We start from the raw sequence: 20,474 nt of genomic DNA, 5'->3' as shown, positions 1-20,474 counted from the left end.
ACCTAAGACTAAATAAGTTGATGGTTGATTCTATAGATTTGGGTTTGGCAAACCTTTCTGCAGAGTTGCTCAATTCTAACTTCCATTGTAAATCTCACAAGGGTTGTCACCTTGTTTCCCTTGCCACTCTCCTGGGTGGCATATATTCCTAGTTATATAGTGTTACATGCCCGGCAAGCATATCTTTACATGCCTAGACATACATAGCTTTCAGGACACCGTGCAGGTGATTGTGAAGAACATGCACTTACAAAAAAGAAGCACTCGTGTCTCCTCAGACTTACCTGTCAACGCAGAGGGCAGTGATAATACCCACACCAGTGATTTGGTTGTTCAGGTCCAAAGCTGTCACAGCACGACACAGGATATCTCCAAAGACCCAGCCTCTATCATGGAGCAGCTGATGGATAAGTAGAGGCATCCCAAGTAAGGAGAGAAGGTCTGCCAAGGCCAGGTTCACCACATACAGGTCAGACACCAAGGTGTGCCTACAGCTAAGCAGTACGGCCAGGACCAGTCCATTGCACAAGACTCCACAGCCACAGATTATTCCATATACCACGCCCCACCCAGGACCACGTAGGGACACCACACCTGTGGCAGGGGGCAGAGTTGTTGGCATCCAAGGAAGAGATGGTGTCATTCTGTTACAAGGTTGTGTATCAGAGTAAAGAAGTGGATACTACAGATCGCCCTGACACCTTGACATGTCTTAGATTGTCATAGACCATCTCATGTTAATATTTGGAGAGGTGGTATTTTTATCTTTCAGATCATGAGCTCAATTTGTCCTAAATGCGATAAAGATACAAACATACAGAGAGACCCCCTCATTCTCACAACCCCGTCTACTCTTCACTTTATCATATTCTAGGTGTGAAGTGATTCACGTTCATCTGTTCCTTTTTTAATGGGTTCTCACTTTTCTTCCAGTACGCCAGACCATGAGCTGAAATATAAAGGGCAGATAGGTAGTTAATCACCTTCCTCCCACACCAAGATCCAGCACCTGTATGAGTCTACCCCAGGAGTGGCCACCAACATATATGTCCTATGCTGGTGTCTACTACTCCTTACAGCAGGAACATATATGTACTTCACATAGATGCATAACCTATACCAGGCAGCTCTATAGGAGTAGAACTCTATTTACTGCAGCTGCACTGCATTAACAAATGCCATTCACTCACTGCAGCATAAAAAGGTATACTGATATATAATATGCCTCTTTCCATCAATACATAGCTTGCTGGGAACACAATACAGTTTTATCTATATGTATAAATGAACATATATATCAGCGCAGCTTTAAATAGCTTCACATATCACCGTACACACACTATACGCACTATTTTGCTATCTCAATCAATGCAATTTAAAATCTGTAGACGTCTCTGTGCCAATGGCTTACCTCCCCTCTGTGTCTGAGGCTGTGTCTGAGCCTGCATGGAAGATCCCTGCTCCGATTACCTGGGACTTGTTGATTGGAAGTGCATGGATAATAGCAAGGAAAAAAAAGGTTGCCAGGTAAGGAATATACATCCGTATCTACTTACATCTACCCCGGGTGTCTCCTTCCCTCTCCCTTCTACTAAACCATTACCCCTTCCTGCCTTTTCTATAGCTGCTCTCTTGTATTCGGTTTATGTTCATTGTGTTATGCCTCTCCTCCTCCCCTGCATTCTACTTCTACTTGTCCATTCTCTCCTTCTGATCACTTCTGCAGTCCCTCTCTATGCCGCCTCTCATTCTATTCTACTGTCATCTCTCGTAGTCATCAATTCTCCCATCATTCATCCCCTCCCAGCATTTTCATTCTCATTTTCTGTCATCCCTTTACTACATCCATTAGTGTATACACCTGATTATTGCTCCTCTATGGATTCCACACTCTCTCTTCTTTCTAAGACCTCTCTTGGCATTGAATCCTTATTTCCTGTATTTTCTATTCTGTCATTACTCTTCTGTATTTGCAGTTTATTCCCTCTCTTCTTTCTATTTATGTTTATAGACTATATTTTCCTGCCATTCCTTCCTTTTTCATTGCATCCGTTACATATCTCACATTCTCCTTTTTCAGTCCAATCTCTTGCTCTACATCCTGCTGGTCCCCCTTTTTATTTATTTTTTACAGCTATTTCTCTCGTTATCTGTTTTCTCCATTTGTCCTTCTAAATGATTAAACTAGTTTTTTTCTGAATTTTTGCCTTTTTTAGGGCTTTCACCCTGTACTATAGTCCAATTCCCTCTTTTCTTCCACCTCAGTTACCTCAATAGCTTCTCTATTCTCCTTCCTCTCTCTTCTTATCTTTACCTTCCTTTCTTCTTTCTCATCCCTTCACGTTTCATCTTTCACCTTTCCATATTCTTCTCTACCTCCTCTTCTTCTAACTCCCAATATCTCCTTTTTAACTTCTTTTCTTAACTCTTCCAATTATTTCCACCTTTATTCTTCCCTCCATCAGTATCTTCTCTCTATATTTTCATCCTTACCTTCTTTGTCTTCCGGCACTTTTTCATGTAGATTGTTCCTTCCTTCCCTTTATCTTTCCTACTTCTTCCCTTCTTCATTCCCTTCAACAGCTTCTTCAGACCCTTTTTCCTTCTTATCTTTTTTCATTCCCTCTGCTTTCCGTCTTCGTTCCCCTCCATAGCTTCTGCCAACCTTCTTCTCTTCTTCCTTACCTTTTCTCTTTCTCTTCTTTAATCCTTGTAGTAGCTTCTCTCTCTATTATTCTACAAAGATTTCTCTCTAATTCTTATTTCTTTTTCATTTCTGCTAATTTATTCTCTGAATATTTAATTGTTTGCTATGTTTCTTTGTAGTATTCCATCACTTCCTTTCTAACATTTCTCCAAGCATTCCCCTTTTTCCTTTAGCATCCTCTTACTTTCCTTTCCTCAGCTTTTTTACTAATATTCCCTTTCTTCTCTTTCCTTCAACATGCTTAAAGAGGCACTGTCATTGTTAAAAACTTTTCATATATTGCAGGACTCATTATAATATGACATTTCACAATATACACCTGTTAAAATTTTTTTACATTTTCACCTGAAATTCAAGCTCAAAATAGCCACCACTAGGGGTCGCCTGTCTTTTAGCCAGACAGGATAGTCTAGATTTTACAGCATACTGGATACCGGCCATAAAGCATACCGGTATCCAGTAGAGGAGATTTCTATTGTGTATGCAAAACTACAGATAAAGGATGTGTGGACATGCTGGGAGCTGTAGTTTTAAAACAGCTGGAGGCAACACTGCTCTAACACAGTTATTTACAAACATTGCAGCTTCAGTTGTTACTAAACTACAACTCCCAGCATGCTGAAATAGTCAAAGCTTTCTCGGATTCCTGAATGACAAAGAAGTTGATCAGACATTCAGGAGTCTGTGAAAGATGGATGACACACATAGTGACAGCTATGCTGATTAGCATCCAGCTTTACTAGGAGAAGATAAAACAGATAGAACATGTATTCATAAAAATGCTGTACTTTTATCAAAAAAAAATCCTTGCATTAATTTTATAAAGATCTATTCTTATATTTATACATTTTATCCTGTTATGAATTCACCATAATGTCTTCTGATTACTGTCATCTATTGTCAAGTCAACATGGCCTGCACTAAATTGTCCAAAACCACTGCAAGTCCCAGCAAGCCCTTAAGGTCTCTGAAGTCACTGGTCACCTCCGTGGGCCCGGCTAAACTGTATAGACTGTACCATCTGTCACTCAGTAAAGCTACCGCTGTCTGTAACTTGGCATCGGAGTCATTATTGCCCCCGTGCCTATCCCAGGATCCAGCGGTATACCTTCCGGTGATATTGAGGACAAACCACACCCTGGTGTCACGAATACAAGGGGTTAATGCCATATGCCGATAGGGTAATTCCATCTGCCCTGCATCACACCCCATCCCCCAACTTTTGGCAGCCTATGAACAGGATACAGGTGTGCGCCTTATGCCTAAAGTACCCCCCAGTCTGAACTGTGCCCAGTATTGTGAGAAAATCGCATGCCGATGCGAATAAAATTTACACCAGAAAGTGTACGGGACTCTGTCAGTGAAAAGAGTTTTACTTGAGGCGCTTGTGAAATAGAGGGGGAGGTGAAGAGAAGACTGTTGTCTGCCATTGTAAAGTGTTCAAGTACTGTGTCAATCAAGTGCAAAATCAGAATTCAACTTGAGAAAAAAACAGACATGGTCGCACATCCATAACATGCACCTTAATCTAATGCTTCTCAGCAACATATATTAAACTAACAGGTCATTAGTGTACTTAATGATCATGAAGTGCAAGCCCACTAGCCACATCACAGCCACCTGTAAGTAGTGGGTCCCTAGCATCACTAGCATAAAATGGCATAGCACTAAGTGGCGACCACCACCGCCCCAACACCAGTGCCCACAGAGGGAATGACCCAACTGGCAGAGCAGCCCCAATGCCACTCAAACCAGTCCCTGGGCCGCACCACCCCACAGACACAGCGCCAGGGCAGCAACGAATGCCAAACAGCACCGCACCAGGGGGAACTGATGTAAAAAGCTCACTCACCATGTGCTCCCAGTATGAGACTGGGAGGCTGCCAAGAGGAATAGGGCCCTAAAGCAGCTTCCTGCCAATTATATAGGCCTGGGCTGACGGGGAGGGGCAGAGTGCAGACCAAGCAAAAAAAAGAGGGGATAGAAAACACAATGTGAATTCAACTTGAGAAAAAACACATGCGCGCACATCCACAACATGCACCTTGATCTAATGCTTCTCAGCAACATATATTAAACTAACAGGTCGTTAGTGTACTTAATGATCATGAAGTGTAAGCCCAATAGCCTTGTCACGGCCACCTCCAAGTGGTGAGCAAGATCAGGTCTGAGGCTATGTTGCATTACAAAGTGTTGCCTGTACCTGCCTCTACCTGCAAGGGTTAAAGATGTGCTGGAGAAGCGAGCAAAAAATATCCCGCGCTGGTCAGCGTCGCGCCCCTGGGCATGGAAACCATGTTGCTGTATCAATGCCGAAGTGGAACTGTAAAGATCCACCCCTTGTTGCCGGGGGAGAGGAAGTCAGTGCTGCACTGCTGACGCACTTCCAGCCGGCGGCCATTTTCCCGGAGCCCTGAATAAAAGGAGCAACACTGCCGGATTCTCTCAGTTTGCCGGAAATCTACAAGTGGAGCAACATGGCGGAACAGGCAAGCACGAAGTCGGAAAGTCCCAAGATGGCACCGGAGAACCAGAAAGTTGCCACGGCACAAATGTTTCAGAAGCTGAAGAATTGTCTGCATCGCATCTCTGTCGGGGCCAAGGGGCCTGTTTGCTGAGTCCCGCTGCCGAGGATGATGGACACTGGCCAGCGACCCGGTGGAGGGAGCGCCGGCGTCTTCCCGTGCATCATTGCCGGTGAGGATGTACCCTCACCACCGGACCTGGGGATCCTGGGCCGAAATCCATACAGAGGAGTCAGAGGTGAGTACCCCGGCTGAGGCCGCTTTCTCTACCCCTCCTTCTACCCCTAGCCCAGAGCAAACCCCCAAGTCCAGAAGTCTACAGTACGTCCTCGGTCACCACCGTTACCCTGGTGGCTATTTGGTGATGAGCCCGGACTAAATCAGTATATGAGGGAGCACCTTCTTCCCCTGCCAGAGAAGCCCCATCCCTCAGTTCTGACAGTCCAGTCATCTACAGTTGTGCTCAGGCCTACTCCTGTTGTCGAGGAGGTTTGGCCTAACCAGCGGGCACCAACTAAAGTTCCTCGGCCTAATCCTGCAGAGGAGGGTTGGCCAGCCCAACAGGCACCAACATCTATTCCCCCAGTGGCGCAAGCTGCTGCTGTGCAAATGGTGGTCACCATTAGCCCCACCATTACTGGGTCTACTTTGTCCCGGGTGAGCTGGAACACCCGAGTGAGTCCATCAGAGGGAGCACAGTCCATGTGGACCCCGTTACATGTCCCAGCCTTGGAAGCAGTCTGACAGGCGAGGCTGGGATGACAAATATCCAGGTTGAGGAAGTCTACCAGTGATAATTCTGCTATCTGTCACTAACTTTGCTTTGTGAAGTACGTTTGTTGTTACAGGTTATGCAACGCTCAAGAAGAAGTGCCTGATGAACTTGTCAAAAAGTTTATTCGTAACCATTTGTGTAAGTGTACACGCCCGGCTTTTAGCCGTGATTCTTTACTTTGAACTCAGAACATACCAGCACTGTGGAGTGGTACTAGAAAAACATGTCTATACTGTCATAGTAATATATTTTCGTTTATATTTTTGCACAAGTGAATGCCCATGGTGGTGTACTATAATGTTTATGGTGTGCTGTAATAATATATATATAATGTGTTTGTACGAAAATGTTTAAGTGTACAGTGTCTTTTGTTTATGAAATTTATATAGGAGGTATCCTGACCAGATCAGGGGAAGCGTAGCCACTACCTCATCGCCATGATAACTACCAGCTAGGTATAAGGAATAATGGTAGTGTTGTGTACAAAGTTGTCAGTATAACACTCAGCCTAATTCAGTCAGCTTACATAATGTATTATATAAGCTAGTCAAATGCCTAGTTAGGACTGTATCTAACATGCACCTTTCCAGTCCATAATTCACTTGTCTAACATTTTTCCTGTCCACGTGTACAGGGTACTCTCCTGGCCAGAGGGTTCCCCTGAAAATATAAATAAAGCACGTAGAGCAACAGAGTTGTTGTATATAAAGGTAACACCTTTTAAATTAAATGTGATAAAAATGTATTTATAAGGGTAATGAATCCCACAGGTTTATGCCCCGTTATTGTAAGGACCATGTATGGATGTTTTCACAAAAATGCTACATGGACTCGTCTCAGTTCTTTTTATTCAGACCTTTGAAGGACATTCGACAATAATGCTCCAGGAACTGTCAGTCTAGGCCTCAGTGGCCACGTCCAGTTGTCCGCCCTCCACGACTGGACGCCGAGGATGGCTGTATTTAAGAGGGGGAGCTACTGGTGGGTGGCCCAGTACAGGTGTCAGGCAGCCTCCCTGCAGTGTTCCCTGCCCCCCCCCCCCCCTGCATTTGTTCTTCTGTAATTGTATATTAACCCCTATGTTATGTACATAAGAATGTTGTGTGGTGGTGGAGTGTGTGGAGCAGGTCAGATGTTGTTACCCTATGGGCAGATGGCATTAACCCCTTGTATTTGTGATGCCAGGGCATGATTTAGCCTATAACCACTCCCGAAAGTATACCGCTGGATCCTGGGCTAGGCACGGGGGCAATAAAGACTCCAACGCCAGTTTACGGACAACGGTAGCTTTACTGAGGGTAGACAGTTAGTAAAGTCTATAAAGTTCAGCCAGGGCCCAAGGAGGTGACCAGTGATGCAGAGACCTTAAGGGCTTGCTGGGACTTGAAGAAGGACTGGATAATTGAATGCAGACTACGCTGACTTGACAGATGACAGGGACTGACTTGACTTGACTCATAAAGCTGTGACTTTAGCTTACTTGACTTGATGGTGGCTGCAGGACTTGACTTTGAGGCCTCCAACACTCAGGGCACACACACCAGGCACGACTGCACTGGACCTCAGCTTAGCAGAAGAGCAGAGCTCAAAGAGAGACGCTAGGGCCATGCAGGGCTTATATGGGGAGACTAGCAGGGAGCCCATAGGTCACGCTTGGGATCACCTGGTCACTGGTACCTCCTGGGTAACAATCACGTGACATATCACATGGCATAACTCTTAAAGCAACATTACATTTTATAACACTTTACATGGTAAAACATATTTACAATGGGGAAACAAGTCCCCTGCCTTGGGGACACTGAAGGAGGCTGCCTGACAGGACAGCAGGAGCACGGTGTAACACCTCCCGTACTGGGCCACCACAGTTGTATTTTTAAGAAAGGTTAACATGTGATCACCATTTGTCATGTGAGTTGTCATGTGATTGTTACCCCGTAGGTATCAGTGACCTGGTGACTTAAGCGTGACCAATGGGACCCCACCAGAGTCTCCCCCATAAAGTCCTGGGAGGAGTCTCTTCTCTCTCTTAGTTCCTGAGTCTTTGCTGAGGTGCTGAGTGTGTCTGGAGTCATAGGAGCCTCAAGTCAAGTCTGCAGCCACAAGCTACAAGTCTACAAGTAAGATAAAGTCACAGCTTAGTCTGTCTCCAGTCAAGTCAGTCACTGTCATCTATTGTCAAGTCAACATGGCCTGCACTAAATTGTCCAAAACCACTGCAAGTCCCAGCAAGCCCTTAAGGTCTCTGAAGTCACTAGTCACCTCCATGGGCCTGGCTACACTGTATAGAGTGTACCATCTGTCACTCAGTAAAGCTACCATTGTCCATAACTTGGCATCAGAGTCATTATTTCCCCTGTGCCTAGCCCAGGATCCAGCAGTATACCTTCGGGTGGTATTGAGGATAAACCACACCCTGGCATCACGAATACAGGGGGTTAATTCCATATTTTTTTTCTCCCATTGTGCCCATTCTTCATTATTCCAATATCTTTTCTTTGCCCTTGGTCTTTTTTTTTTTTTTTCAACTCTCCCTACTTTCTTATTTCATTTACTCTTCTAATATCTTCTGTCTTACATTTCTTGCTCCTAATACTTTCCACCCCCATTGTTACCTGTCTTTTCTCTTCTTTCTTCTTTTCTTCTATTACTCCTTCCTTCCTCCCACTTACCATCTGTTACTGTTGTGTTGCCTTTTCATCTAATTTTTTATCCTTTTTTCTTATATTTCCATTTATTTTCCAGTATCTCTTCGCTTCCATTATTATCCACTTCCACAACCTTCACACCATCATATTTTCTTTTTTTATTAACTCTCTGCTCCCTTGAATTTCCTCTTTTTCCTTTGATACTATTTCCTTTGTTTTATTTCTCTATTTTACATCTATATTATCCATTACTGTTGCACTCCGACTGTCATCTATCTACTGTTTCTGCATTCATGTTCCTTTTCAAACTGTTCTGTCCTTCTGGTTCATTGTGTTCTATTTTCTTCAGTTTTCATATGTATATAATATCTTTTGTACCTTTTATGCTTTACCCTTTTTTTTATTATTTTATATAGTCTGCATTCCTCCAGTTCTGATTATTTCTTTTTTTTTTTCTGATTTATTCTTATGAAGTTAAGTATCCTTAAGAAACCTTGGGTCCCCATCGCAAATTTTTCAGGGGGCCCTAATCTTTATGACAATCTTTAGCATCAAGAAGAAGAAAAGCATATGATTATTGTGGCCCCCCTGTTGCACAGGGAAAATGCACAAGGTGATATAACAATAAAAGAATAATGCACACAGGGATTTACAGGGACCATAGTGATGTCACAGTACAGATTCAGTAAACATAATGATGTCACAGTACAGATTCAGTAAACATAGTGATGTCACAGTACAGATTCAGTAAACATAGTGATGTCACAGTACAGATTCAGTAAACAGTGATGTCACAGTACAGATTCAGTAAACATAGTGATGTCACAGTACAGATTCAGTAAACATAGTGATGTCACAGCACTGTGCACAGTGTAGATCCAATGAAAGTAGTGATGTTACTGTACAGGGATAATCAATGCTGTAATGCCATAGTAGAAGGTTTAGAAAGAGCATAATATCATAGCAGAGGAATAATACATAAAGGTCACTATGTACATTATGACATCATGGCACAAAACATTAATACTGATTAATAATGATATGACATGCAGGTACACTGCACACATGTCACAGCACAGAGATAATGAATGCATTGTGTTGTCCCTCCTAGAAATGTATGAATGAATTGACAACTGGGTGTTAACATTCTCCTTGTCAAAGGGGTGTGTCCCTATGAAGTTTGGTACTGTCCCATCAGTGCTGCCTGTATCAGACTATTTATAGACACACTTCTTTGGCAAGGGGCTGGTAACAGCCAGTTAACAATTTATTTACCGGTATACCTTTTTGGTATGGATGAATAACAGAGGAACAGCACAAATTTTTGAGTAAAGATACTCCAGAATTGTTAAAGTTTGGGGAATACAAGAACAATCTATAACTAAAGCTTATAATAATATTGCACATGGATGATGCATGGTATAAAGTGACAGAATAACAGGATGAAAATGCACAATAGTGATCTTACACTATGAATTTAATAAATACAGCGATGTCACTGTACAGGGATAATACACAGTGATGACACAGTACAGGGATAATACACACAGTGATGTCACAGTACAGGGATAATACACACAGTGATGTCACAGTACAGGGATAATACACACAGTGATGTCACCGTACAGGGATAATACACACAGTGATGTTATAGTACAGGGATAATACACACAGTGATGTCACAGTACAGGGATAATACACACAGTGATGTCACAGTACAGGGATAATACACACAGTGATGTCACAGTACAGGGATAATACACACAGTGATGTTATAGTACAGGGATAATACACACAGTGATGTCACAGTACAGGGATAATACACACAGTGATGTCACAGTACAGGGATAATACACATAGTGATGTCACAGTACAGGGATAATACACAGTCGGGTTGACAGGTTGCTGGGCGGGGCTGGAGAGGACCCAGCAGTCATGGTACATATTGGCACCAATGACAAAGTAAGAGGTAGGTGGAGTGTCCTTAAAAATGATTTCAGGGACTTAGGCCGCAAGCTTAAGGCAAGGACCTCCAAGGTAGTCTTTTCTGAAATACTACCAGTACCACGAGCCGCACCAGAGAGGCAGCGGGAGATCAGGGAGGTAAATAAGTGGCTCAGAAGCTGGTGTAGGAAGAAAGGGTTTGGGTTCATGGAGAACTGGGCTGACTTCGCTGTCGGTTACCGGCTCTACCGTAGGGACGGGCTGCACCTCAATGGGGAGGGTGCAGCTTTGCTTGGGGAGAAGATGGCTAGAAGGGTGGAGGAGTGTTTAAACTAGGGACTTGGGGGGAGGGAACCTACAGCAAAGAGGGGGAAGATAGTGTAGATAGAGAGGTGGGAATTATAAATGTACCTGGGGGTGGAGCGGAGGGAGGGGTTAGAATAGTTAATAGGAATAGGCTTCATAGGAAAATAAAACTTACACCCTTGAATCCCATTAACCCCAATAACATAAAGGATGGAAATGTTAAGTGTATGTTCACAAATGCCAGAAGCCTAGCAAATAAAATGGGGGAGCTTGAGGCCTTGATACTGGAGGAACATATTGATATAGTTGGGGTCACTGAGACATAGCTGGACTCCTCGCATGACTGGGCTGTCAATCTGCAGGGTTTACATTGTTTCGCAAGGATAGAATGAACAGAAAAGGTGGTGGAGTCTGTCTGTATGTAAGAAGTGGTATGAAAGTCAGTGGGAACGATGCCATAGTGTGTGATGATTTTGAGGAGGTGGAATCACTGTGGGTAGAATTACAAAAGGAGGGAAATACTGAAAAAATAATATTTGGGGTAATCTACAGACCCCCTAATATCACTGAAGAGATAGAAGTTCGGCTTCATAAACAAATAGAGAGGGCCGCCCGGGGAGGTACAGTGGTAATAATGGGAGATTTTAACTATCCAGATATAGATTGGGGTCCGGGGTTGGCTAAAACTACAAAGGGGCGACAATTCCTAAATTTATTGCAGGATAATTTTATGGGCCAGTTTGTGGAGGACCCAACAAGAAGTGATGCCTTGTTGGATCTGATCATTTCCAACAACGCAGAGCTGGTTGGTAATGTAAATGTGCGGGAAAACCTTGGGAATAGCGACCACAATATAGTTACTTTTGACTTAAAATGTAGAAAACAAAGACAGGCGGGGAAGGCAAAAACATATAACTTTAAAAAGGCAAATTTCCCTGGGCTGAGGGCTGCACTACAGGATATAGACTGTGGGGAGGTGTTGTCAAATACTGATACAGAAGGTAAATGGGACATCTTTAAATCAACTCTAAATACATCTAAATATATACCAAAGGGGAACAAATATAAACGATTAAAACTAAATCCTACATGGCTGACACATGATGTTAAAAGAGCAATAAACAACAAAAAAATAGCCTTCAAAAAATACAAATCTGATGGGTCAGCGATAACATTTAAACAGTACAAAGAGCTTAATAAAATCTGTAAAAATGTAATAAAAACAGCAAAAATTCAAAACGAGAGACAGGTGGCCAAAGAAAGCAAAACTAATCCTAAATATTTTTTTAGATATATAAATGCAAAAAAACAAGGACAGAGCATGTAGGACCCCTTAATAATGATAACGGGGAGGTTGTCACGGGCGATCAAGAGAAGGCGGAGCTACTGAATGGGTTCTTTAGTTCTGTATATACTAGGGAAGAAGGAGCTGACATTGGCCAGGTCAGTGCTGGTAACACATCATGTAATGTACTGAACTGGCTTAATGTAGAGATGGTACAAGGTAAGTTAAGTAAAGTAAATGTAAGCAAATCTCCAGGGCCGGATGGACTACACCCAAGAGTTCTTAGAGAGGTAAGTTCAGTAATATCTGTACCCCTGTTCATGATATTTAGAGATTCTCTGGTGTCTGGTATTGTGCCAAGGGACTGGCGCAAGGCGAATGTGGTGCTAATCCTCAAAAAGGGCTCTAGGTCTTCCCCAGGAAACTATAGACCGGTAAGTTTAACGTGCATTGTGGGTAAATTGTTTGAAGGACTTATAAGGGATTACATACAGGAATACATAGGGCATAATTGTATTATAAGTGATAGCCAGCATGGGTTTACTAAGGATAGAAGTTGTCAAACCAATCGAATTTGCTTTTATGAAGAGGTGAGTAGAAGCCTTGACAGAGGAATGGCTGTGGATATAGTGTTTCTGGATTTTGCTAAAGCGTTTGATACTGTCCCTCACAGACGTCTGACAGGTAAGTTAAGGTCTCTGGGTTTGGAAATTTTAGTTTGTAACTGGATTGAACACTGGCTCATGGATCGTACCCAGAGAGTGGTGGTCAATGATTCGTACTCTGATTGGTCCCCGGTTATTAGTGGTGTACCCCAAGGTTCAGTACTGGGCCCGCTGTTGTTTAATTTATTTATCAATGATATAGAGGATGGTATTAACAGCTCTGTTTCTATCTTTGCAGATGACACCAAGCTTTGTAGCACGGTACAGTCTATAGAGGATGTGCATAAGTTACAAGATGACTTGGATAGACTAAGTGTCTGGGCATCCACTTGGCAAATGAGGTTCAATGTGGATAAATGTAAAGTTATGCATCTGGGTACTAATAACCTGCATGCGTCGTATGTCTTAGGGGGGATTAAACTGGCAGAGTCACTGGTAGAGAAGGATCTGGGTGTACTTGTAGATCACAGACTACAGAATAGCACAATGTCAGGCTGCTGCTTCCAAAGCCGGCAGGATATTGTCATGTATCAAAAGAGGCATGGACTCAAGGGACAGGGACATAATACTCCCCCTTTATAAAGCATTGGTACGGCCTCACCTGGAATATGCTGTTCATTTTTGGGCACCTGTCCATAAAAGGGACACTGCGGAGTTGGAAAGGGTGCAGAGACGCGCGACTAAACTAATATGGGGCATGGAACATCTTAGCTATGAGGAGCGATTAAAGGAGTTACAATTGTTTAGTCTTGAGAAGAGACGTTTAAGGGGGGATATGATAAACGTATATAAGTATATTAATGGCCCATACAAAAAATATGGAGAAAAACTGTTCCAGGTTAAACCCCCCCAAAGGACGAGGGGGCACTCCCTCCGTCTGGAGAAGAAAAAGTTTAGTCTCAAGGGGCGACACGCCTTCTTTACCGTGAGGACTGTGAATTTATGGAACGGTCTACCTCAGGAACTGGTCACAGCAGGAACAATTAACAGCTTTAAAACAGGATTAGATACATTCATGGAACAAAATAACATTAATGCTTATGAAGAAATATAAAATCCCATCCCTTCCCCAATATCGCGCCACACCCCTACCCCTTAATTCCCTGGTTGAACTTGATGGACATATGTCTTTTTTCGACCGTACTAACTATGTAACAGTAATGTCACAGTACAGGGATAATACACAGTGATGACACAGTACAGGGATAATACACACAGTAATGTCACAGTACAGGGATAATACACACAGTAATGTCACAGTACAGGGATAATACACACAGTAATGTCACAGTACAGGGATAATACACAGTAATGTCACAGTACAGGGATAATACACAGTAATGTCACAGTACAGGGATAATACACAGTGATGACACAGTACAGGGATAATACATACAGCGATGTCACTGTACAGGGATAATACACAGTAATGTCACAGTACAGGGATAATACACAGTAATGTCACAGTACAGGGATAATACACAGTGATGACACAGTACAGGGATAATACATACAGTGATGTCACAGTACAGGGATAATACACAGTGATGACACAGTACAGGGATAATACACAGTGATGTCACAGTAGAGGGATAATATACACAGTGATGACACAGTACAGGGATAATACACAGTGATGTCACAGTACAGGGATAATACACACAGTGATGTCACAGTAAGGGATAATACACACAGTGAAGTCACAGTACAGGGATAATACACAGTGATGTCACAGTACAGGGATAATACACATAGTGATGTCACAGTACAGGGATAATACACAGTGATGTCACAGTACAGGGATAATACACACAGTGATGTCACAGTACAGGGATAATACACACAATGATGACACAGTACAGGGATAATACACACAGTGAAGTCACAGTACAGTGGATAATAAATACAGTGATGTCACAGTACAGGTATAATAAATACAGTGATGTCACAGTACAAGGATAATACACAGTGATGTCACAGTACAGGGATAATACACAGTGATGTCACAGTACAGGAATAATAAATACGGTAATGTCACAGCAACAGCACATAAACAGTGATGTCACAGTGCAGGAATAATAAACACAGTGATGTCACAGTACAGGGATAATAAATACAGTGATGTCACAGTACAGGGATAATAAATACAGTGATGTCACAGTACAGGGATAATAAATACAGTGATGTCACAGTACAGGGATAATAAATACAGTGATGTCACAGTACAGGGATAATAAATACAGTGATGTCACAGTACAGGGATAATAAATACAGTGATGTCACAGTACAGAGATAATAAATAAAGTGATGTCACACAGTACAGGGATAATAAATACAATGATGTCACAGTACAGAGATAATAAATACAGTGATGTCACAGTATAGATATAATAAATACAGTGATGTCACAGTACAGGTATAATAAATGCAATAATAAATACAGTGATGTCACAGTACAGGTATAATATATACAGTAATGTCACAGTATAGATATAATAAATACAGTGATGTCACAGTACAGGTATAATAAATACAGTAATGTCACAGTATAGATATAATAAATACAGTGATGTCACAGTACAGGTATAATAAATGCAATAATAAATACAGTGATGTCACAGTACAGGTATAATACACAGTGAACTCATAGTACAGGGATAATAAATACGGTAATGTCACAGTACAGGGATAATACACAGTGATATCACAGGACAGGGATAATAAATACAGTGATATCACAGTACAGGGATAATACACAGTGATGACACAGTACAGGGATAATACACAGTGATGACACAGTACAGGGATAATACACATAGTGATGTCACAGTAAGGGATAATACACACAGTGAAGTCACAGTACAGGGATAATACACAGTGATGTCACAGTACAGGGATAATACACATAGTGATGTCACAGTACAGGGATAATACACAGTGATGTCACAGTACAGGGATAATACACACAGTGATGTCACAGTACAGGGATAATACACACAGTGATGACACAGTACAGGGATAATACACACAGTGAAGTCACAGTACAGTGGATAATAAATACAGTGATGTCACAGAACAGGTATAATAAATACAATGATGTCACAGTACAAGGATAATACACAGTGATGTCACAGTACAGGGATAATACACAGTGATGTCACAGTACAGGAATAATAAATACGGTAATGTCACAGCAACAGCACATAAACAGTGATGTCACAGTGCAGGAATAATAAACACAGTGATGTCACAGTACAGGGATAATAAATACAGTGATGTCACAGTACAGGGATAATAAACACAGTGATGTCACAGTACAGAGATAATAAATACAGTGATGTCACAGTACAGGGATAATAAATACAGTGATGTCACAGTACAGGGATAATAAATACAGTGATGTCACAGTACAGGGATAATAAATACAGTGATGTCACAGTACAGAGATAATAAATAAAGTGATGTCACACAGTACAGGGATAATAAATACAATGATGTCACAGTACAGAGATAATAAATACAGTGATGTCACAGTATAGATATAATAAATACAGTGATGTCACAGTACAGGTATAATAAATGCAATAATAAATACAGTGATGTCACAGTACAGGTATAATAAATACAGTAATGTCACAGTATAGATATAATAAATACAGTGATGTCACAGTACAGGTATAATAAATACAGTAATGTCACAGTATAGATATAATAAATACAGTGATGTCACAGTACAGGTATAATAAATACAGTGATGTCACAGTATAGATATAATAAATACAATGATGTCACAGTACAGGTATAATAAATGCAATAATAAATACAGTGATGTCACAGTACAGGTATAATACACAGTGAACTCACAGTACAGGGATAATAAATACGGTAATGTCACAGTACAGGGATAATACACAGTGATATCTCAGGACAGGGATAATAAATACAGTGATATCACAGTACAGGGATAATACACAGTGATGACACAGTACAGGGATAATACACACAGTGATGTCACAGTACAGGGATAATACACAGTGATGACACAGTACAGGGATAATACACACAGTGATGTCACAGTACAGGGATAATACACACAATGATGTCACAGTACAGGGATAATACACACAGTGATGTCACAGTACAGGGATAATACACACAGTGATGTTATAGTACAGGGTTAATACACACAGTGATGTCACAGTACAGGGATAATACACACAGTGATGTCACAGTACAGGGATAATACACACAGTGATGTCACAGTACAGGGATAATACACACAGTGATGTTATAGTACAGGGATAATACACACAGTGATGTCACAGTACAGGAATAATACACACAGTGATGTCACAGTACAGGGATAATACACAGTGATGTCATAGTACAGGGATAATACACAGTGATGTCACAGTACAGGGATAATACACAGTGATGACACAGTACAGGGATAATACACACAGTAATGTCACAGTACAGGGATAATACACACAGTAATGTCACAGTACAGGGATAATACACAGTAATGTCACAGTACAGGGATAATACACAGTGATGTCACAGTACAGGGATAATACACAGTGATGACACAGTACAGGGATAATACATACAGTGATGTCACAGTACAGGGATAATACACAGTGATGACACAGTACAGGGATAATACACAGTAATGTCACAGTACAGGGATAATATACACAGTGATGACACAGTACAGGGATAATACACAGTGATGTCACAGTACAGGGATAATACACAGTGATGACACAGTACAGGGATAATACACACAGTGATGCCACAGTACAGGGATAATACACACAGTAATGTCACAGTACAGGGATAATACACAGTAATGTCACAGTACAGGGATAATACACAGTGATGTCACAGTACAGGGATAATAAACAGTGATGACACAGTACAGGAATAATACATACAGTGATGTCACAGTACAGGGATAATACACAGTGATGACACAGTACAGGGATAATACACAGTGATGTCACAGTACAGGGATAATATACACAGTGATGACACAGTACAGGGATAATATACAGTGATGTCACAGTACAGGGATAATACACACATTGATGTCACAGTAAGGGATAATACACACAGTGAAGTCACAGTACAGGGATAATACACAGTGATGTCACAGTACAGGGATAATACACACAGTGATGTCACGGCACAGGGATAATACACAGTGATGACACAGTACAGGGATAATACACACAGTGAAGTCACAGTACAGTGGATAATAAATACAGTGATGTCACAGTACAGGTATAATAAATACAGTGATGTCACAGTACAGGGATAATACACAGTGATGTCACAGTACAGGGATAATACACAGTGATGTCACAGTACAGGAATAATAAATACGGTAATGTCACAGCAACAGCACATAAACAGTGATGTCACAGTGCAGGAATAATAAACACAGTGATGTCACAGTACAGGGATAATAAATACAGTGATGTCACAGTACAGGGATAATAAATACAGTGATGTCACAGTACAGAGATAATAAATACAGTGATGTCACAGTACAGGGATAATAAATACAGTGATGTCACAGTACAGGGATAATAAATACAGTGATGTCACAGTACAGAGATAATAAATAAAGTGATGTCACACAGTACAGGGATAATAAATACAATGATGTCACAGTACAGAGATAATAAATACAGTGATGTCACAGTATAGATATAATAAATACAGTGATGTCACAGTACAGGTATAATAAATGCAATAATAAATACAGTGATGTCACAGTACAGGTATAATAAATACAGTAATGTCACAGTATAGATATAATAAATACAGTGATGTCACAGTACAGGTATAATAAATACAGTAATGTCACAGTATAGATATAATAAATACAGTGATGTCACAGTACAGGTATAATAAATGCAATAATAAATACAGTGATGTCACAGTACAGGTATAATAAATACAGTAATGTCACAGTATAGATATAATAAATACAGTGATGTCACAGTACAGGTATAATAAATACAGTAATGTCACAGTATAGATATAATACAGTGATGTCACAGTACAGGTATAATAAATACAGTAATGTCACAGTATAGATATAATAAATACAGTGATGTCACAGTACAGGTATAATAAATACAGTAATGTCACAGTATAGATATAATAAATACAGTGATGTCACAGTACAGGTATAATAAATACAGTAATGTCACAGTATAGATATAATAAATAGTGATGTCACAGTACAGGTATAATAAATGCAATAATAAATACAGTGATGTCACAGTACAGGTATAATACACAGTGAACTCACAGTACAGGGATAATAAATACGGTAATGTCACAGTACAGGGATAATATACACAGTGATATCACAGTACAGGGATAATAAATACAGTGATATCACAGTACAGGGATAATACACAGTGATGTCACAGTACAGGGATAATACACAGTGATATCACAGTACAGGGATAATAAATACAGTGATATCACAGTACAGGGATAATACACAGTGATGTCACAGTACAGGGATAATACACAGTGATGTCACAGTACAGGGATAATACACAGTGATGTCACAGCAACAGGACATATATAAAAATACAGTGATGTTCCAGCACATGAGTAATAAATACAGTGATGTCACAGTACAGAGATAATAAATACAGTGATGTCACAGTACAGGGATAATACACAGTGATGTCACAGTACAGGGATAATACACAGTGATGTCACAGCAACAGGACATATATAAAAATACAGTGATGTTCCAGCACATGAGTAATAAATACAGTGATGTCACAGTACAGAGATAATAAATACAGTGATGTCACAGTACAGGGATAATAAACACATTGTGATCTCAGCACATGGATAATACACAGTGATGTCACAGTACAGGGATAATACATACAGTGATGTTACAGTACATGGATAATAAACAGTGATGTCACAGTACAGGGATAATATACACAGTGATGTCACAGTACAGGGATAATAAACAGTGATGTCACAGTACAGGGATAATAAACAGTGATGTCACAGTACAGCGATAATAAATACAGTGATGTCACAGTACAGGGATAATAAACAGTGATGTCACAGTACAGGGATAATAAACAGTGATGTCACAGTACAGGGATAATACACAGTGATGTCACAGTACAGGGATAATAAACAGTGATGTCACAGTACAGGGATAATACACACAGTGATGTCACAGTACAGGGATAATAAACAGTGGTGTCACAGTACAGGGATAATACACAGTGATGTGACAATAATGGGATAATAAACACAGTAATCTCAACAAACAAGAAAAACACAGTCATGTGACAGTAATGGGATGCAGCACACCATGATATCATGGTAAATGAATAACACATGTAAAACATGTCACAATGACATCACAGCACAGAAAGAAAATGCAATGATGTCACATGCATGTATATTGTGTTAGTTGTTACTGCTATGTCTGTGACTGCTACCTTGATCCTTACACTGATGTAAGACATATTATTGGCTGGCAATGGTCTGTCTATATGGACAAAATGAAAAGAGACAATATAGCCTATATAATCTCAATGTATTATACATTATTCTGC

The 20,474-nt window shown here is 40.9% G+C and overlaps 1 protein-coding gene across 3 annotated transcripts in view; it reads right to left on the bottom strand.

Annotated features, from left to right (window-relative positions):
• The window catches only part of LOC130368043 (melanin-concentrating hormone receptor 1-like), a 71,841-nt gene that overhangs the window by 17,870 nt on the left and 33,497 nt on the right, over nt 1–20,474 (bottom strand). For 2 of the 3 annotated variants that reach the window (XM_056571255.1, XM_056571256.1), the window contains exon 2: nt 285–949. In XM_056571255.1, coding sequence (XP_056427230.1) covers nt 285–643 — 359 coding nt within the window. In that variant the 5' untranslated portion in view covers nt 644–949. Of the gene's footprint in view, nt 1–284; nt 950–1,411; nt 2,608–20,474 lie in introns of those variants that run through there. The other variant, XM_056571254.1, reaches the window with a different exon arrangement.

Source organism: Hyla sarda, chromosome 4, assembly GCF_029499605.1.
Source record: "Hyla sarda isolate aHylSar1 chromosome 4, aHylSar1.hap1, whole genome shotgun sequence".
In the NCBI taxonomy this organism is placed as follows: Eukaryota; Metazoa; Chordata; class Amphibia; order Anura; family Hylidae; genus Hyla; species Hyla sarda.
This window is presented reverse-complemented; position numbering and strand designations above follow the sequence as displayed.